This window comes from Phascolarctos cinereus, unplaced genomic scaffold (assembly GCF_003287225.1).
Source record: "Phascolarctos cinereus isolate Bilbo 61053 unplaced genomic scaffold, phaCin_HiC Scaffold_1;HRSCAF=81, whole genome shotgun sequence".
In the NCBI taxonomy this organism is placed as follows: domain Eukaryota; kingdom Metazoa; phylum Chordata; class Mammalia; order Diprotodontia; family Phascolarctidae; genus Phascolarctos; species Phascolarctos cinereus.
This window is the reverse complement of record NW_027555514.1, coordinates 237,757,624-237,778,330: the sequence shown is the minus strand read 5'-3', so window position 1 is coordinate 237,778,330 and position 20,707 is coordinate 237,757,624. Positions and strand designations below refer to the sequence as shown.

Genomic DNA, 20,707 nt, shown 5'->3' with positions numbered 1-20,707 from the left:
CCACCTCCTGGCTTCCTTCAGTTCCTTCAAGACAGTTCAAATCTCATTCTCAGCAAAGCAAGAGGCCTTACGTATTCTCTATCACTGCCATTACCTTCCAAGATTACCTCCATATACATACATACATACATACATACATACATACATACATACATATAAGCATACATACATATATACACATACGTATACATACATACATATACACATACATATATACATATACATGTGCATGTGTGTGTGTGTGTGTGTGTGTGTGTGTATAAAATCTTACATGGACAGTATACTAGCACCATGCCAGGAAACCGAATTGCTTCTATTTGAATTGTCTTAGGAAGACTCTGAAGATCACCTGGCAAGGTAAGCTACCAGACACTGAGGTCCTTTCTTAAGCTAAACCGCCAATCATTCAAAACTCTGCTGCAGAGATCACAATTCCAATGGGCTGGCCACATTGTTTAAATGCCAAACATACATCTGCCTAAAAGACCATTTTACAGAGAACTCACACAAGGCAAACATTCACATGGTAGTCAGAAGAAGAGATACAAGGACACCCTCAAGGTCTTTCTGAAGAACTTTAGAATTGATTGTGTGACATGGAAGACATTGGACTGCCCTGAATAGCATGCCTGCATCAAAGAAAGCACTGTGTTCTATTAGCAAAGCAGAACTGAAGTAGCTCAAAAGAGACATAAGAATGTGCAAATTTAGGGACATCTCCACTCCAAATGCTCACATGGACTATTTGTGCCCAACCTGTGGCAGAGCCTTTGGCGCTTGTATTGGTCTGATCATCTACAATCCACCATACCGTACCTTGACCCCAACAACCAACCAGCCAATCATTTGTGATTTTTCTCCCTCCATTAGCATGTGAGAACTCCTTGAGGATAGAAACCATGCTTTTGTCTTTCTTTTTATTCCCAGCACTGAGCACAGTGCCCGGCACACAGTAGGTGCTTAATAAATGTTTGTTGACTGACTGACTGACTGCCGTTGAGTTACACTACCCTCCTTGAGGCTTATCATGAGACACTCTCATCTCCTGACTCAGGCATTCTCACTGGCTGTCCTCCACACTTGGAATTCTCTTCCTCTTCCACTCTGCCTGCTGGCATCCCTTCATTCCTTCAAATCCCATCAAAAATCCCACCTTCTTAGAGGTGTCGAACACGAAGCCTCTCCTGAGTGTGGCAGGAATCAGATTAAAATCTAGTTGGGAAATATTTAACAAAACAAATAAATCTACAATAAAACACTGATAACACACTTTAAAATAAAGTCCACAGGCAGCCCTGCTGAGATGCTTACATACAGATTAATGGCCTCCATTTCTACTTGAGTTTGACACAACTATTCTAACAAAAAAAAAATCTTTCCTGCTCTCCCTGAATGCTAGTTTCCTCCTTCTGTTGATTATCTCCAATTTGCCCTATATATAGCTTGTTTGTACACAGTTGTTTACGTGATATCTCCCCCATTTGATTGTGAGTTCCTTGAGAATAGAAACTGATTTTTAGTTTTTGTTTTGTTTTATTGGTCTTTCTTTTTATCTCCAGCACTTAGTACAATGCCTGGCACACAGTAGGTGCTTAATAAATGCTTACTGATCATTGCTGTTAATGTCATAAAAGAGATAGAAAGTAGCACGATGAAACACCTATAATAACCAAATAAGAAATGCATGGTGCTGGGTATTTCAAATAGGACATTTCCTAAATATGCATGGATCTGAATTAAAATTCTTATTTTTATGTTAAAGTTGCATCCTAAGGTCTAGTTCTGGGTCCATAGAGGTACAGAAGAATGGTCCCAGGATGCTTCTTTGCTTGTGAATCCCTACTACTCAGAAGGGCTCCTCTAGTTTCATTCTGAAATGGGGGAGATAACAGAGAGCGAGTAAATCTGAAACCAGCAAATTTTACCTGCATGCAAATCACGAAAAGTCTGCACATGGCTGACTTAAACAGGATTTCGGTTACCTTTTACATCAAAGCTCTGGAAATCACAGTTATTCCCAAATTATTTCTATACTGGTCACATGAATCAGATTAGCTGAAGAGTACTGGAAACATGGAGCAGGGGATCCCCTTTATAATACGGGTGTTCAGTGATAAAGTTAATATCCACATTTAAACTACGTCAAGCTTTTTACACATAGTTTTGTTGGACCAAACTCTAAGGGCTATATAGCATTGCATTAAGCCGTCTTCATGGCCATCAGAACAAATTGTTCTCATCTTATCCACCCAATCCACATATGCTTAGGGTAGACATCTCCCTAACTCACCAATGGGTTTGAGACCTGACGCTTACTCTCAACCTAATTAAGCCTGCCTGCTTGAGACAGTTCTACCAAGGTGTGGTTGCTATACATGCTATAGCTTCTTGGAACCACAGGTAAGAGTTGGGCAACAGGTGTATCCAGATACACTAAATTTAGGGGGCAGGTCCTTAACCTCTCTTATTCCATACTCCATTTCCTAAATAGATTGGAACAAGTTAATCATGGAATCATAAACTTAAACACTGAAGGGACCTTAGAGATGGAAAGGTCATATAATTCAACTCTGTCTTTTACAGGTGAGAAAACTGAAGGCCTCAGAATATTGAAGGACTGCGTAGGTAGTAAATGGCAGAACCAGGACTTGACTCCAAGCCCTCTGGCACCGAATCTAGCTTGTTTTCCACTGAACTCTTATAACAAGCTCTCACTGGACTTTCTGCATGGACATAGTGGATTATTATCAATAATACTGACAAAGACAACACAGCACAATAGATAGAGCTGGTCTTTAAATCAGGAAGACCCAAGTTCAAATTCTATCTCTGACATCTGTTAGCTATGTGATGCTGGAACAAATAATTTAACTTCTCGGTGCTCTAGGCTGGACTTGTCAAACATGTGGCTAGCTGCATATGGCACACAACAATCCTGAGTGCAGCCTAGACAAGATTAAAAAGGAATTGGGAAATATTTAACAAAATATATAAAAATGCAATAAAACATAGATGATGTTAACATGTGTTTTTCTAAGTCAATATGTGGCTGGCAATAAGGGACCTTATGCATTATTTAGAGGGCCCCCATTTCTATTTGAGTTTGACACCACAGCTCTAGGATACTCTACCCCTGTAATTGTGGAGAAGGTATCAAGCTGAATCAGCAGATGGAGTCCTCTCATCTGGAAATGCAATAAAAACACAAGTACAGTCTCTGTCCCCATCCTATGGACAAAAAACTAAAGGCCTCTGGGAAAAGTCTACTTTCTAAGAGTTTTCTTAATCATTCAGCAGCAGAAAAGGAGAGGATGGTGCTATGTGCAAACAATGTTTAGGACCTTTAAAACCATTTCATAGAATCTATGTAATCTGTGTGAGTTGCCACAATTTCAACCTTTACAATGCCCAGATTTATACTTGCTTTTATGAGATTTTCCCTATTTATTCGGTTTATCTTTTCAAAGATAAAAATAAGTATTGTCAAAAAGAAGAAAAGAAAATAGAAGTTACGCCCCTGACCATATATTCTGCTGGCAAGCCCCTCAGCATCTCAAGTTCTCCATCAGAGCTGCTGGAAGAGTGAGCCTCTGAAAGCATGCATTAAAAATGTGTTAATTCCAAGGTAAACAGGCAGATTCCTGACATCTGTGTAGGACTTAAAGCAACTGTACTGAAGCAATGTAAAGGCTACTGGCATCGAGAGCTTAGCTTACAGTTGGAGCAGCAGGAAAAGTTTTCTCTTGAAAGGCAAGAATGTGTACAAGCTTGAAGTAGTATAGGTGACTGATGGGGAATTATCTTAGCATCATTACTCCAGTGAGGGGTCAGTACGGCAGGCCAGGACCCATTCAAAGCATCTAATCTCCATCTGGGTTCCTTGCTGCTTCTGACATTTTTCTGAATCGTAGAAATGCTCAAGAGTAGTCATAAGGGAGACTAGAAAATCCTTGACATTCTGAGGGAGGAAGAATCGAAATGCCTCAAAGTGATGAAACCAAACAATAAGATGTCTAACAGACAGTGAGAGCTGTTGTGGGCAGAGAGCTGGGCTTGGAACTTCTAAGAGCCACCAACATGATCATGTGAAAGCCAACTCCAGTGTCTTCCTATTAGCTCCAGGATGAAATAGAAATTCCTCTGTTTGGCTTTTAAAGCCAAGCTACCTTTCTAACCTCAATGGACAGTAAGCTCCACCCCACACTTTCTCTGCCTTCTAGACAACTGGTCCTTTCTCTGCTCCTTACCCATGACATCCCATCTTCATGTCTTTTTACTAGCCATCCCCTATGCCAAGAATTTATCCCTTACCTCTACCTCCTACAGTTTCTTTCTTCCTTTAGGACCTAACTCTGGAACGATCTTCCTCCCCACTCCATCTCAACTTCAGATGCCCTCTCCCAGACTATCTTATATGGAACAACTTTGTATATATTTGCATTTTTAACTTTATATTTATGCAATATCTATTTTTACATGTGTTTGCTATCTCCTGAATTAAAGTGATAAGTTTGTTGAGGGTATGAACTTTTTTAATTTTTTGTACTTGTATCTCCAGCACTCAGTATAAGGTGCCAGGCTAATAGTAGGGGCTTAATAAGTACTTGGATTGTTGTATTTCATTCATGAAGAGGACTGAAATGTTGGAGTCAAGTTTCAGTGTGTCCAACTTGGCTTGGAACGCTCTACCACAGGTCTGGCACAAACAATCCATATTAACATAAATACTGATTGAGTAATTCATTGTCTTTGGTTCAAATCTTAGTACTTATTAGCTCAGTGACCCTAGGTAAGTCATTTAACCTCGCTGCCTCAGTTTCCTTATCTGTAAAAGTGGGAGTTCTACTTAATGGGCTTTAAAATCCCTCCCAGATCAAAATCTATGATCCTATGATTGTTATGCAACATATGTAGTTGCCATATCTGAATCTGAAGTTGGTGACAGTGACCCTCCTGATGTTGGAGAATGACAAGGTTTGCATTCCTATGTGATCTTTTATGTAACTATGCCTGATGATGAAAGGGAAAAGCATCGGTAAGCATAAGCCTATGATAAGCTCTAATATCACCACAGCTGCAATACACCATTGAGAGAATTGTGACACCCACCAATCAAAAAGACCCCTGCAATGGCAAAGACCTGCCTTGACTGGTCAAAGGGCAATGGGGATGAATAAAGGAGAGATACATCTGGGGGAAAGGGTGGGGCAAGGCAGGGTTTTATAGGGAGAAATGATGAAATATAGAAGGAAGGAAGAGAGAGACGCAAGAAGAGAGATAATCTGATGATATCTCTTTGGAACTACAGAGAGTTTGAAAAAGAGGCAGAACAGAAAATAATGCATGAGGGACAACCCTCAACATCTGATAACACTTGCTAAGAGCAATAATACTCACTAGTTGTGTAACCCTGGGCAAGTCACTTAACCCCACTGCCTAGCAAAAAAAAAAAAAGAGAGAAATTTCAAGTTTGTGGCTCACATTACATATATTAACTCATTTGAGCCTCTCAACCATCCTGGGAGGTAAGTAATACAGGAATAATTAGGTACATTTTCAAAATAAGAAAGTTGAGGCTCATATTAGTTAAGAGACTCATCCAGGGTCACAGAACTAATAAGGGGTCAGAGATGGGATCTGAATCCGGGTTTCCTTCATTCTAAGTGCCACACTTAGAATGCCTCTTCAAAATAAGAAATAGTAAGGAATTCATAGTAAAGGAACAGCTAGGTGGTACAGTGGTTAGAGCAGTAGGCCTGGAATCAGGAAGAACTGAATTCAAATTCAGCATCAGATATTTACTGTGTGACCCTGGGCAAGTCACATAACCTGTTTGCTTCAGTTTCCTCATCTGTAAAATGAGCAGGAGGAGAAAATGGCAAATCACTCCAGTATCTTTGCCAAAACAACCCTAAATGGGGCCATGGCAAGTTGGACCTGACTGAAAAATGACTCAAACATCCTATCTGTAAAAAGGGGGCAATAAAAGCATCTTAGGGACCTAGAGTCAGGAAGACTCACCTTCATGAGTTCAAATCCAATCTCAGACACTTACTAGCTATATGACCCTGGACAAGTCACTAAACTCTGTTTGCCTCAGCTACCTCATCTGTAAAATGAGCTGGAGAACATAGTGGTACACCACTCCAGAATCATTGCCAAGAAAACCCCAAATAGGGTCACAGAGAGTCAGACACAACTGAAAAACAACAACAAAGAGGAATTCAAACCCATGTCTTCCAATTGCATGTCTAGTTCTGTTTCTACAACATTCTAGTGAAGCCACAAGGTCCAAGCAAGACAATGATATATGATCACTTTTAATAGACTCAAAACAAACATAAAGCTTATAGATGCTGAATTTGTTTCATAATACTGCATGATGAGAAATGATCCTCCTAATAGTAGCACAGGGCTCCTTACAAGACCATGAAGTATCTTTGAAGACAGATTATTAGATGGCATTACATAGTGGAAAAAACATTGGTCTTAGTGCAGGGGTTCTTAAATTTTTTATGTCATATACATAAAAAGGTGGTCTTGTAAAAAATGGTGCCTTTCCCAGAATAATAGGCTTTTAAAAATTCATAATTGAAGGAAATGATGAATTTCAGTTAGAGTTTAGAATTTAGAGTTTAATTCTTGTTTCTTTCTCTACAGTTTCATGGACTATCTGAAATCTATTTATGAATGCTCCTCAAGGGGTCCCTAATCCTAACCCCTAAGAGTAAGAAGACAAGAGTCAGAGGTCTAGCTCTGATGCCTCCTAACTGTGGGACTGTAGACAAGTTATTTTCAGTTTCCTTATATGTAAAATGGGAACCCAGGATTACTGTGGGCCAGTCAACCAGTATCTATTAAGCACCTACTATGTGTCAACCACCATGCAAACCTGAAAAATGTAAAATAAGTATGAATATTGTTGTTATGGATGCTTTCAGAATTTGAGACTATACTCTAATCTGAAAATTGGTAATTTTCAAAATTTTCAATTTTCCAAAAATGTATGGTATAGATAGGTGTGCTGGTAAATGTTTAATCTCTGGGAGAAAAAAGTATGCATGATATACTTTTAAGTTTAACATTATTATTAATATTTATTAACATTATTGACATTTTCTCAATCACTTTTTGAGTCTAGACAATCAAACAAAAAATAAATCGAGCCTTGATTTGTAGCATTTGCTGATTTCTGTGGTATAAATGCTTATACTGAAAATGTAACAATCGGCTTCATGAGCCAGTAGGAGCTACCTCCAGCACACACCTGGGTTTAGATAGCAGCTCTAAAATAATCAGAATATTCAATGAACCAGAGAACCCCGTTTCCCAAAATTTCTCAATAAATGGCATTTTCTGTATGTTAAATCGAGTATCAGCTGATTTCAACTATAAAATGGAGAGAATTTACCATACACATAAAGTTTTCTTAAGGAAAGCTAATTGCCATCTTCAAATCATTACATAAAGTGAGTTTTTAGTATTATATCCTAAAGATATGCAAACTAATTAAATATTTGAGGAAGGTTCCAGAGTAGTAACAGTATCTCCCTCATAAAATTACTTTGTATTATTTTGCATATGTATATTTATATGGAGAGACAGTGCAGTAAAGTGGTTAGAGAGTTGATCCTGGAGTGATCGATTTCTCTGGCAGGTATTGGCAGCGTCACCTGAGGCAAGTCACTTGACCTTGGAAGTCAGGTCTCTAAGACCGTAAATTTCTCAACCAAGTCAAATCTCTAAGACTGTGAATTTCAGGGGGCAGCTAGGTAGCACAGTGGACAGAGGACCAGCCCTGGAGTCAGGAGGACCTGAATTCATATGTAGCCACAGATACTTACTAGCTTCATGACCCTGGGTCATAACTCTGATTGCTTCTCCCTCCCCCTCAAAAAAAGACTTTGAATTTCAAAGCAAACAGCGCTCTTAATCGATAGAAGGAATTTTCTCACTGGGAGCTCCCTATGAGGTAGCTAGGTGGCAAAGTGAATACACTGCTAAGCCTGGAATTAGGAATATATGAATTCAAATCAGCCTCAGACAATTACTAGCTGTATGACCCTGGCCAAGTCACTTACCCCTGTTTGCCTCAGTTTCCTCATCTGTAAAATGAGCTGGAGAAGGAAAAGGCAAAGCATTCTAGGGATCTTTGCTCAGGAAGAGTCAGACACAAATGAACAACAAAAACTTTGGAAGAAGGAACTCCTCACTGGAAGCTCACTATTCCAGTGAAATCATGGGTCCCATACCTGTCCTATTCTGTATACTTTGTATTCACATTTGTAAATACAAATACTCCTGTACAAGCTACATTCTCCCCAGTGGAATGTAAGCTCCTTGAGGACAGGAATTCATTTTTATTATCGCATCTCCCTTGCCTTGTCCAAAGCCTTACACAGAGTAGGCACTTAATAAATGCTTTTTGAATATAAGTGAATCACATTTTAGATGCCCAAAAATATTGTGTGTATGTGAATTTAAAGATAGCTTTTTTCGAGGCTGTCATCTGGAAGACTACGCAAATTTTACTTTAGTAAACTAGCCTGTTCCAGTTGGGTGTTTTTTAACCTAAAAATTACAAACACAAACACAAACACACTTGGCCTTTCTGGTGATTACTGCCCATTATTACTAAACTATTTGTGTCACACCATGAAAACCATAAATGCATGCCCCATTTTCCAAAGTGTAAAAAGTTAGGTCAGCACCCTTATCTAAGGTGGTAAATCTTTGGTATTAATATTTAAAGGACATTTGCAAGTATGAATGCTCAGGCAGACCAATCGATATCTTCCATGACCTTGAACCGGCTTCCTAAGTAGAACATTTGCATGTACAGACACCTACCTTTAATTCTCCAATGGAAGAAAGGAGACCTGCACCATAGGCTCGAAGTTGCCCTTCTTGTTTGCAAAGTCCAAACTCAATAGTAAAGAAATAACACTGGAAAAAAAAACATACAGGGACAAAAATCAATGAATTTGAATAGAAAGCATTTCAATATAGCAAAATGACACCCACTGGGCAGTGTTTCTTTAATATTTCCATGTTCTTTTAAATCAGTTTGAACGAAAAGACCTTTTAATAGTCTAATCTCCTGATGCCTAACCATTCCCTAGATTGAGGAGTGATGCACAGAGCTAAACCTAATGTGAGCCAACTGGAGCTTTTCCCCATGGCATAAAAATTTAGAGGGCACAAAAAATTTTTAATAATAATATTTAAAGATCATGCGATTTTCAATTGTATTACATTTTGATGACCCTGTCACTCCTTCAGCATCATAGAAACAAGTTAAGAATAATTAAAAGAATTTGGAATCTACTGAATGCAATACTTGCTCCCCTGACTGTCCACCAGCTGCTTCACACCAGATTTTCTCACTGGTCCAGCCCCAAAGCTGCTGCAGCTCAGATGGAAACCTCTTCAGAAATGACCTCACAGTGTGTCAGGGTCTCCTTCATGTGGCCCAGTATCACAGGATCTCTGGGACTAATTCTGAGGTTCCCCAATTATACTTGATTTGAGGGTGGATATCACTTTGTCCCAAACATTATTAGGCATCAAAATGACTGATTACAGTTCTGGCATGGCCTATAAGAGCATTAATTCCTTATATCACCAAAGATAACATAGTGGAACCTCATTACTTTCCACATAGGACCTCACTGTGGTCATATGATTTCTCCTATAATATAATAACTACATGCAGAGAGAGAAATTGGACAAATACAATTAGCCCACAAGGTAAACATTAGTCTTGTCCTCTTGATAATAGTAAAATAAAAAGTAGTATGGAATTTAGTAAGCAGCCTGAATAAGTTCAGGAGACTTAAAAACACATCTAATTTACAATGGTGATTCAACAACAAGAAAGCAATGCCAACATGTTTATTGATAACCAAACTTTCTAGATTATGATTTTAATTTCAACTCACATAGTCAGACAAGAGAAGAAAAAGAAGGAGAAAGAGGAAGAGGAGGAGGAAGAGGAAGAGAAAAAGAGGAGGAAGAGAAAAAGGAGAAGGAAAAGGAGGAAGATGAAGAGGAGGAAGAAGAGGAAGAGGAGAAGGAAGATGAAGAAAATGAGGAGGGAATAGAGGAGGAAGAAGAGGAAGAAGAAGAGGAAAATGGGGAAGTGGGAGAGATATGGAAGAAAGGGAGAAGAATGAGAGGGAGAGGGGGAAGATCACAGGTCTGGATCTGGAAAGGATTTTAGAAATCATCTATTCCACATTTGCCCTCATTTTAAAGATGAGGAAAACCAAGTCACAGAGGTCAAGTGACTTGCCCAAAATCACAAGGGCAGTAGGTGTCAGAGTTGGGATTAGGACCAGTTTCCAAATTGTGCTTTATCCACAGCGTTCTTGGGGCACCTAACCAAACTCACAGGGATACCACCCCAGGGAAAGACAATAACATCACAACACCTGTTGGACACTGTGCAACTACTAGTTTGAGGTAGCTAACAGCATCAACATTAGATCACTCTATATCATATCATTGGGAGGCTGAGTTTTGGGTGGTTGCTGTGATTTTTAGAAAAAGGAAGGTAGGAAAATCAATGTGAAACAGGAAATAAGGGTGGCAGACTCAATCTGATTCCAAGGTTTCGAGGAGCTGTGTATTGCCTAAAAAGTACACACATCCCATTAGTAAGTAATTGTGGTTAATTAAGGATGAATTAAAATTTTTTTTCAATTTATGCGGGTTACTTTTTTCAAACTGCTGCTTAGGTACCAAGGCATAAATACTTAATAAGTTGTTTAGATCTAACTACTAAATAAATAAATGGTTAGTATTTCCTTTTTGCCTAGCAATACGATAAAAAAATTACTGATGTACTAAGGGCTTCATGAATTAAGAAAATTCAGGAACTCTGGATTTAGGAGAAGGCTCCATCAGCAGCCTAGATTTTGAGTAATTGCCAGAAATGCAAGGAAAAGGGAGTTTCACAGCAACATAGTAGGCACTTAACAACTGTGTGTTGATTGAATGAATGTTAAAGAAATCCAAAATTAGTCCTGCTGGTTTGGAAAAGTAATCTATTAATGAGATCATGGTTCAACCCAAATAAGATAGAATTACTGCTGAAACTGTATAAACAGTTAACTTTTGCTCAGAGAGAAAAATGAGAAGTGGTGACTTTGAAGTGTAAACACTACATAGAATTAGCTGGGTCCTGGCCTAGTAATGATAGATAGTGCTAAATGCGTTGGCAGAGATAGGTATTTAAAAATTCCAGAGATACAGGGAAAGAATAATTATTTCCAGTCATCAGTAACTTGTTCCACATTCCAATTAACATGCAAGTTAATTGACCTTTAGTTTATTTTTGAATATTTTATTCTCCTAATCAAAATGATGTGCTAAGGATGATCGCCAACCAAATATAGCCTAGAACATGGAGCCTCAGGCTGGATCCTGAAGGAACTCAAGGGATATTTTCCCAACTTGTTCTTACATTCACAGGTTGGGTTTCCAGAGGATGACTGCTACCTTGGGTTCTATGGGTAATACCGGTGTGTCAGTACACACCGTTAGCAGCCAAAATTAGCTTTTAGCAAAGGGATTTTCCAAGATAGCAGCATAAAAAACAGTAACTACAAAACATTTTTTCCCCATAAAACTACTGGTTTATACTCTCCCACAAATATACACATCATCGAAGGGAGGAATGAGCTCAAACTTAATGCATAATGAAGCACACAGACAGGACAATTCACAACCTAGAAGTCTTTTCTCTCTGTAAAGTCATCATGCAGCTCCCCTTTGTTGCAGTATCTCCACTGGAAAGTTTGTAGAAACTCTGAGGGTCTTCTTTTGGGAAGGAAAAATAGGCCATCTTTTGCTTCAATTTTACCTAGCTTTTAATCACTAAATGAGTGTTGTCTCAGACAAACTGAGACCTGGGAAAGACCTTAACTTAAAAACACCAAGGTCTCCCACTCCATCTTGAGCCACCGCCAGTAATCTTGACTTATATCTTACCACTGGAGTCCAATGACTCTGGAGGAGAGAGTGAGGCTGATGACTTTGCACAGCTCTGCCTCACTTCAATCCATTCACTTGCAAGTGAAGTAATCACCCTCCCAATGTCATTGGTCTTCTTTGAGAATGAAGAACAAACAATAACCACAAAACTGAGATCAATTGGGATCCCAAGGTCTGTTCCTCTACATAAATTGGCTCTCAGTTGTCAAGACTAGCCTTCTCTTCAGTCCCTAATCAGTTCTCTTTCCTTCTTCCAAGGATTAGAATCCTCAATACTTCTAACTCCCCAGAGTAATGCTTTCTGTATCTGTGTCTATCTGGAATGTACATCTCAGCTCCCTCAAACATGCTCCAAACTCTCTTACGCAGCTCTCTAACTGCAGTTCAAGGCATCTCCCTCTGGGTAAGTCATTGCTCTACATCATGACCAGTGGTCTGGGATGTGGAGAGGACTCATCTTCTCTTCCCCTTGAGGGGTCTCATCCCCAAAACACTCTAGAAGCTACAATCCAAGGTTTAACTATTTTTCATTTTGCTTTTCTTTTGTTTTAATTTAATTTTTTGTTTATTTTTTAAGTTCCAAAAAAGTCCCCAAAGGGGATTAAATTTTTCTCTCAGTCAATTACTTTGTTCCCTTCCAACTCAATCTTTCATACTGTAAAGGGATCCCTGGATATAGCCATAATTTTACAGTTATTGTAACACCTCATTACCACTTTGAAATCTTTTGGTCATCAATTAAATCACGTGTCTACATCAACCAAATTATAGGAAGTAGGAGGGGGAGAAATCACATTTCCTTTCCTTGCATAACATAGGCTTCACATACCCAAATGCTCCCTTTTAGGTGATGCTTACTGTAAAATTATTTCTTACCATCTGTCCTGCTTCTACACCCATCACATCCCATAGTCATTGCTACTTGAACTTCTGATGTACCCCAAGGACCCTTGGGTCTTGCCATTCATTCCACTACTATGCCCTTAGACTTCTGGGACTGTCCATCTGCCCTGTAACTGAACTTATATGCATTATCCCTCCCAATTAAGAGTGTAAGCTCCTTCAGAACAAAGGTTACCTAGATTTCTTGTTTACATTCCGAGGGCTTATCACAGGACTTGGCACATTGTTTTCAGTTGTGTCTGACTCTTCACGACCACATTTTGGGTTTTTCTTGACAAAGATACTAGAGTGGTTTGCCATTTCCTTCTCTAGCTCCTTTTCCTGATGAGGAAAATGAGGCAAACAGGGCTAAGTGACTCGCCTACAGTCACACAATCAGTAGGCGTCTGAGGTTGGATTTGAACACAGGAAGATGAGTGTTCCTGACTCTAGGCCTGATACTCTATCCACTGTGCCACCTAGGTGCCCATGGCATATAAGTAAATACTTAACAAATGCCTTTTCATTTTTTAAATTTTGTCAGCAGAGGGACTTCAGAGTGTAGAACCTCTCCACCAAAGCAGATCTCAACTTCATCTAAAACATAGAATCACAGAGCACCTAGATGCCCCTGGCACAAAGTAAATGCTTAATAAATGCCTTTCCACTGATTTTTGTCAGCATAGGAACTTCCAAGTGTAGAACCTCTCTCACCACCAAAGCAGACCTCAGTCTTAATCTAAGACATGGAATTATAGAGCAAAAGTTGGAAGGAGTCTTAGCTGTCATTTACCTGACCTCTCCATTTTATAGGTAAATAAACCAAGGCCCACTCAGGGACACACAGACAACAAATGGCAAAACTGAGATTGGAACCCTGGTCCTATGACTTCAAATTCAGGACTCTAAATCCTAATGAGATATTATTGGATATACATAGAGATTGAGTGACTTGCCCATGGTTACATGGCTAATAAGCATCTGAGGTCATCTTGTCTCCAAAGCCCAGTGCACTGTCTACTGTGCCAGACTGCCTCTATGTGATTACTGTGAAGGAAAAACGTGCCATGAAAAATTTTTTAAAACCAAAAGCATTCTATTGCCCAGAACCAGCCCTGGGTCTGTCCTACAAAAGAGTTGGCATGTTACAAAGTACAAAGAGGGGAATGGAGCCAAATGGCATGCTTCATGATCCAAATCAAAACAGTCTGAGCTAACCTTAGAGGAAATCTGGTTGAAAATGCCCACTGAGACCTTCAAACACATTTAAAACTTCATCTTCATTTTAAGTCATGCCTGCATACCTGTTAGTCAGGGGCAAGTCTCAAAAGGTCAGTACTCAAAGTGAATCAAGATTCAGCATCAAATGCATCACCCACAATACCTCTGGTCTCTGCATTTCTATAAGTAGGCCAGTGTCTTGGGAAATAGATAACATATGACTTCCCATCCATCTCTCAAAAAGGCTCCTGGACCCATACCTGTTCTGGGAGGCATTCCAGCAACTGTGACCTTCCACCCCTCACTCCATCTGCTGATTTCTTATCTGCTTTTTCCTTCAACACCTCTCCTGCTGTTCCCCACTCCCAGCAGACCCTTCAACATCTCCTTCCTGGGTCCTCCCTCCTTAGAGAAGCACATATTTTGCCAAAAAGAGTTTTTTCCTATTTGCAAGTTCCATGAATGCTAATTGATGAAGGGAGATACTAAAATCCCGGTAACAAACAGGACCTGAAGGTAATGAGTCAGTAAAACATGGATGATTATTTTGCTAGAACATGCCACAATTCTGACATCTCTGTCTCTGCTGCCAACAAAAACCCAGACTTTGGAGTCTCACAGACAGGGCAATTAAGGAGGAGGACAAACTAGAATTGCTGATTCCCAAACTTTTGTCCAGATTTAGATTTATACCTATTCAGTCCAGCTGAAAAACAGAGGGAATTGATAAATGAGATGACCACTGCTGTCCCTTTCAGTCCTAAGATTCCAGGATCAGTGAGGAATATTTTAAAGGGCTTCCTTTTTCCCAAACTTCTTTTTATATCAGATATAGTTTCTTCTTTCTACCTGGGAAGAGTATAAAATCTATGCACAATTGTGATTTCACTATGAAATTTCACAGTGAGGAACTCTACCTTCCTAGATCAGCATCTTCTTCACGACTGAACCTTAGAAAGTTGCTTAGAGCACTTAGAGAGGTGAAATGATTTGCCCAGAGTCGCACAGTTAGTAAGTGTCATGGGCAAGACTTGAACTCAGAGCTTCCAGGCTTCGAAGACAGATCTTTGTCTATTACGCCATGCTGCCTCCAGTGCTACCATTGCAGAAGGAATATCCTTCAAGTTTTCAAAAACTCTGTACCTTGCAAACCCCAAGGATGGCCAAAAGACCATCTCTAGTATTTGACCACTGATACAAACACTCCTAACGATATGAGGAAGAACATCTGGCTTAAAGAGGCACCGTCCCCTCATTTAGCTCTGAACATTCCCAGAGTCTCATGTTTTGCATGAAATTTGTTTTCTATCCAATGTGGGATGGAAGGGAGAAAGGGCTGAGACAGAATCACTCACAGAAATTATGTGAAGGGGAGATGGAGACTCCTAACTTGACAACCTGATTTTGTAGTACTTTGCTATAATCACAAACGCCTGTTAAGTGACTTTCTGTATGTTTAAATAAGAAAATGAGATAGATCACCCAATGCTGCCATCTTCAGATCATTACTTGGTAGTTCATTACCAGCATAACTGAAAAGTAAACTACTCAAATGGGGGAACCCAGAGAGTTGGGAAACTGGGTATGACCACACAAGGTAGATCGCACTTGGCAAAATACCCAAAGATCTCGTCAACACCCAAGTATCATATTTGGAGGATGTAACAGAGACTGTGAATTATACAACAAAGTATCCCCGTAAAGAGATATGTGACTTCTTCTGGGGGTACTTGCTGGGACAATAACTTAACATTCAGATGCCCCCTGCAGAGTTCTCTTCTCTTCTTCCTTCCATCCAAACTCCAATAGAAGAATGTATACAAAGCCTTCCCTAAACTTTATCTTACACTAAAAGCTTACAGGTAACATTTATATGATGCTTGTTATGTAATAAGCACCTCACGATTATTGTCTCATTTGAGCCTCACAACAATTCTGTGAAGTAGGTGCTGTAATTATACCCATTTTATAGATGAAGAAACTGAGGCAGGCAGAGGTCAAGTGATTTGTCCACAGTCACACAGCTAGGAAGTATCTGAGGCAGGTTTTAAACTCAGGTCTTCCTGATTCCAACCCCAGAACTCTATTTCAGTACCACCTAGCTGTCTGATAGGCACACTGATAAGTTACAGAAAACAAGAAAAACCCTAAAAAGTAGACACAGGGTCCTTAAAACTAGAGCGATCTGGGGCTGTTTTGCATAGAGACAAATAGCCCATATATCTCATTTGTTCCTAAGGGCATCAGTGTGTTAGAGCACAATATAGTCATTGATTCTTAAGCTCTGACAGTAGAAATTGTTTTATTCTTGATACCATCCAATACTTGATACTATACAATGCTTGACACATAGTAGGTCCTTAATATTTGTTGACTTGATTGACAATGATCCTGAGTTACCAAGAAAATGTTTATAAAGTGGAAAAATCAGATGGGTCCATAGATATTGTCTAAGCAATCAATTAACAAGCATGTATTAAGCACCTACTGTGTACCAGTCACTATCTAACACTTTCCAAGTCTTCCTAACTCCAAGTCCAGTGCTCTCTCTGCTATCCTATTCATTTTTTCTGCTATATCACCACGCTCCTTTTCCACGCTCAACAAACTTTGTTTAACACGTCATGCAACTTTTGACTCAGATACCTCAGTGCTAGGCACATACTTCCAGGGGAAGTCAAAGACAAAAAGAAAAGCTGCATATCTACCATAATATTCATAGCACCTTTGTGGTAGTAGGGAGCTGGAAACAAAGTGCGTGCCATCTTTGAGGAAATGGCCACACATATTAAGGACAGCTAGGTGGTACTGTGAATAAAGGGCTGGGCCTGGTGTCAGGAAGACCTGAGTTCAAATCCAGCCTCAGACACTCTCTAGCTATGTGACCCTGGACAAGTCACTTAACCCTGTTTGTCTCGGTTTCCTCATCTACAAAATGAGCTGGAGAAAGAAATGGCAAACGACTGTAGTATCTTTGCCAAGAAAACCCTAAATGGGGTCACAAAGAGTCAAACACAACTGATAATGAAACAACTAACAAATTACAGGACATGAATATGATAGAATAATACTGTGATATAAGAAATAACTACTATAGAGAATTCAGTGATGCATGGGAAGATTTATATAAACTGATACACAAAGTGAAGTAAGCAGAACCAGGGAAAAGTATGCCTCCTAACAGGCAGCAACATAAACATAAAGAACAATGGAATGGAATTGAATATCATGTAATTATAATGCTCAAACCTGCCCTAGGAGAAGAGCTGAACAGATATATTTGCCTCCTCTCATTGCAGAGGTTGGGGATTATGTGTGTGAAACATTGTGTATAATGTCAGGTATAATCAATACATGTGTTGGTTTTACTGACTTGCTTTTTCCTATTTCTTTTTGAATCTTTGCTGCAAGAGATGGTTCACTGGGTAGGGAAGAAAGTAGGGATATGGGAAATAATACACGGGGCAAAAAACAAAAGATTTTGGGGCAGCTAGGTGGTATAGTGGATAGAGCACCAGCCCTAGAGTCAGAAGAACCTGAGTTCAACTCTGGCCTCAGACACATAACATTTACTAGCGGTGTGACTCTGGGCAAGTCACTTAACCCCAATTACCTCACCAAAAAAAGAAGACTTCAATAAGATAAGTTTTAAAGGAGCCAGGGAAATATATAACATTTTAAGAAAGACTTAGAAATTCTTAAAATAACATTTTTTGTTCTTTACAGAGATTATTTTGAGTAGCTGAGGTTTCCTTGTACTTAACCTAAAATAAATTTCCTGTAATTCTGCTGTTGCCTTCCCAAAGTCTTTTAAATGAAGAAGAACATAATCTGTATTTATAAATCTCAAAGAGGAAAAGAAGAGTCTAGGCTTCAAGTCTTATCTACAACATGGATTCATTGGATTGACAAGCACAGCTCTTTTAATGTTTTCCCCTGAAATAAAAGTCTTTTTTTTTTAATTTTTATAGCAACATTCTTCTGGTGATCTTGTATGGCTGCAGGCCATGGAGCCTCCAAAGACTTGAAATTAAGGCTCATTCAAAGGTCAATGGAGGGGCATATATGGAATGTGAGTACCCTAAGATACTTTACAAACAGAGAAGGAAGCAGGAGATGTTTTCTAAAGTATTTTATCAGAGAAAAAAAGATGGACTGGTCACATGCAAGAGCAAGGGGTAGCAGGATAGCTCATGTGTGCCATCCTCGCAATGTCAAAAGACCAAGAAGGCCCCCAGTATGGTGGATGGACCTTCCCATGGTGGATTTATTGGAGGTAATAGACAAGAGCACATTAGACAGGCATAGATGTGTTGCCATCTGTATCTCTGGAGCTGCTGCTGCTCTTCCTCCTCCTCCTCTAACTCCTCTTCCCCTTCCTCCTCCTCCTCCTCCTCCTACTACTACTTCCTAACATTTATATGAGCAGCTAGATGGCTCAGTGGATAGAATGCTGAGCCTGGAGTCAGGAAGACTCATCTTCATGAGTTCAAATTTGGTCTCAGACATCAATTAGCTGTGTGACCGTGGGCAAATCACTTAACCCTGTTTGCCTCAATTTCCTCATCTGTAAAATGAACTGGAGAAGGAAATGGCAAACTACTCCTGGATCTTTGCCAAGAAAATCCCAAATGGGGTCACAAAGACACACAATTGAACATTTTATATAGCACCCATTACGTACCAGGTGCTGTGCTAAGCACTTTATAAACATCTGATCCTCCCAACAACCCAGGTTACTATTATCCCCATGATGAGGAAACTAAGGCAAACAGAGTTTAAATCACTTGCCCAGAGTCACACAGCTAGTAAGTCAGTGGAATACTATTTAATAAGTAGTCATTATGGGCCAGGCATTGTTCTAAGCATTCAGGAAACACAGAAGGGCAAAAATATGGTCCCTACCCTCAAAGAGATTACATTCTAATGGAGGAACAACATAAAAACTTAACAATATCGAGTATTTACCCAATGTAGTAGGTAATCTCAGAGAGAAGGCATCAGGAAGACTCAGGGTAGGGGAAGAGAAGGGACTAGGAAAGGACTTTTTGCAGAAAATGATCAAATAAATAAGGTAGTCATTGTGTAGGCCCTGAAAGGACAATGTTTTACACACGCGCGCTTGCGCGCGCGCACCACAGTGTCATAAATTCTATCATTACACATTCATAACTTTGGGTTCCTTCCATACAGAAATAACCATAATAGTTCAAACCTATGTAAAATGTTTATGTTTATAAAGTCCTTTGCATATATCATCTCATTTAATCCTTACAACAATCCTGTGAAATGGATGCCTATATTTTTTACAGATGAAGAAACTGAGGCTGAGAAGTTAAATGACTTGCCCAGGGTCACCTCGTTGTTAAGCAGTCTTAGGTAGGATTTGAGTCAGGTCATCCTGACTCAGTCCCACAGTCTACCAGATACCTACATTAACCTCATTTATTAGGACTTTCTTTGTTTCTTTTTTTTGAAAGCCTATATAAGAAATATTACATATTATGTGGAGAGCTGTCTGTCTGTTCTTTGCTTCCTTGTAAGTTTCTTTTGTTCTCAGCTGTGCACTTTCCACTTTGTTCTTTTTCCCCCTTTTTCCCCCATCCAGAAGGCTTCAATTAAGCAAGGATGTATTTATATACAGATATATACATATACATATATATACACATATATACATACACACATACATGTATAGACATATGTTTTCCCTAACAAATTCTACTCCTGATTTTTGTTTTTATTTTGTGTATATCTCTTATTTTCTATCCCTCCTGACTCCTCTACTTTACTTCTACCTGTTACCTTGCCCTCCTATTACTTAGCCTACCCCGCCAAGGACCCTTCCTCTACCCTCCCATTCCCATTAATCTAAACACCCTTCTATACCCCCCTTTGACCTACTTCCTCACCCTCTCCTCTGGAGATCCTTCCCTTATCCTCTCCCCTCTCCTTACCCCCTTATCATTTTATTTCTTTCTGAATTTAGAAGACTTTTCTACTCTCTAGATGTATATGTATTGTTCCCTCTTGAACTGATTTCCAATGAACATAGGTTTCCAGAATTACCAGCCCCCCTCCCCCAACCAATTCCTCTGTGTCAATTCTTCTTCCTCTACCTCATTTGCATATGATAATTACTCTTTTTAGCTGTTCCTAAATGGTTTTACTTTTTAAAATCATACTCAGGTCTACCCCAATCTTTCTTACTACCCAATTACTAATACTTTATACATTTTACACACATAAAAGGTAAACAATCTTTCCTTATTGAGTCCCTTATAATTAGTCTTTGGTATGTACCTTATAGTTCTCTTGGGTCTTGAATCTTCTATTAAGTTCAGATGTTTTGTTTTGTTTTTTTAACAAAATCCTGAAAGCCTGACAATTCATTAAATATCCATTTTTTTCATTCAGAATTATGCTTAGCTTTGCTGGGTATGATAGGACTTGTCTTTCAACCTGAGTTAAGAAAGCAATATTGTTCACTTAGAGAAGGTTTTAAGAAACAAATATAACAGGCCATAATAGGAAGATTTATCTATTTCAAAATTTTCACTGGATCTGAGTGAAAATAATAATGGGGGGAAAGTCCCTAGAACCCATT

The 20,707-nt window shown here is 39.3% G+C and overlaps 1 protein-coding gene across 1 annotated transcript in view; it reads right to left on the bottom strand.

Annotated features, from left to right (window-relative positions):
* Window positions 1–20,707, bottom strand: part of TPH2 (tryptophan hydroxylase 2) — a 129,392-nt gene that overhangs the window by 13,361 nt on the left and 95,324 nt on the right. The window contains 1 exon segment of the mRNA XM_020968916.2: window positions 8,851–8,946. Coding sequence (XP_020824575.1) covers window positions 8,851–8,946 — 96 coding nt within the window.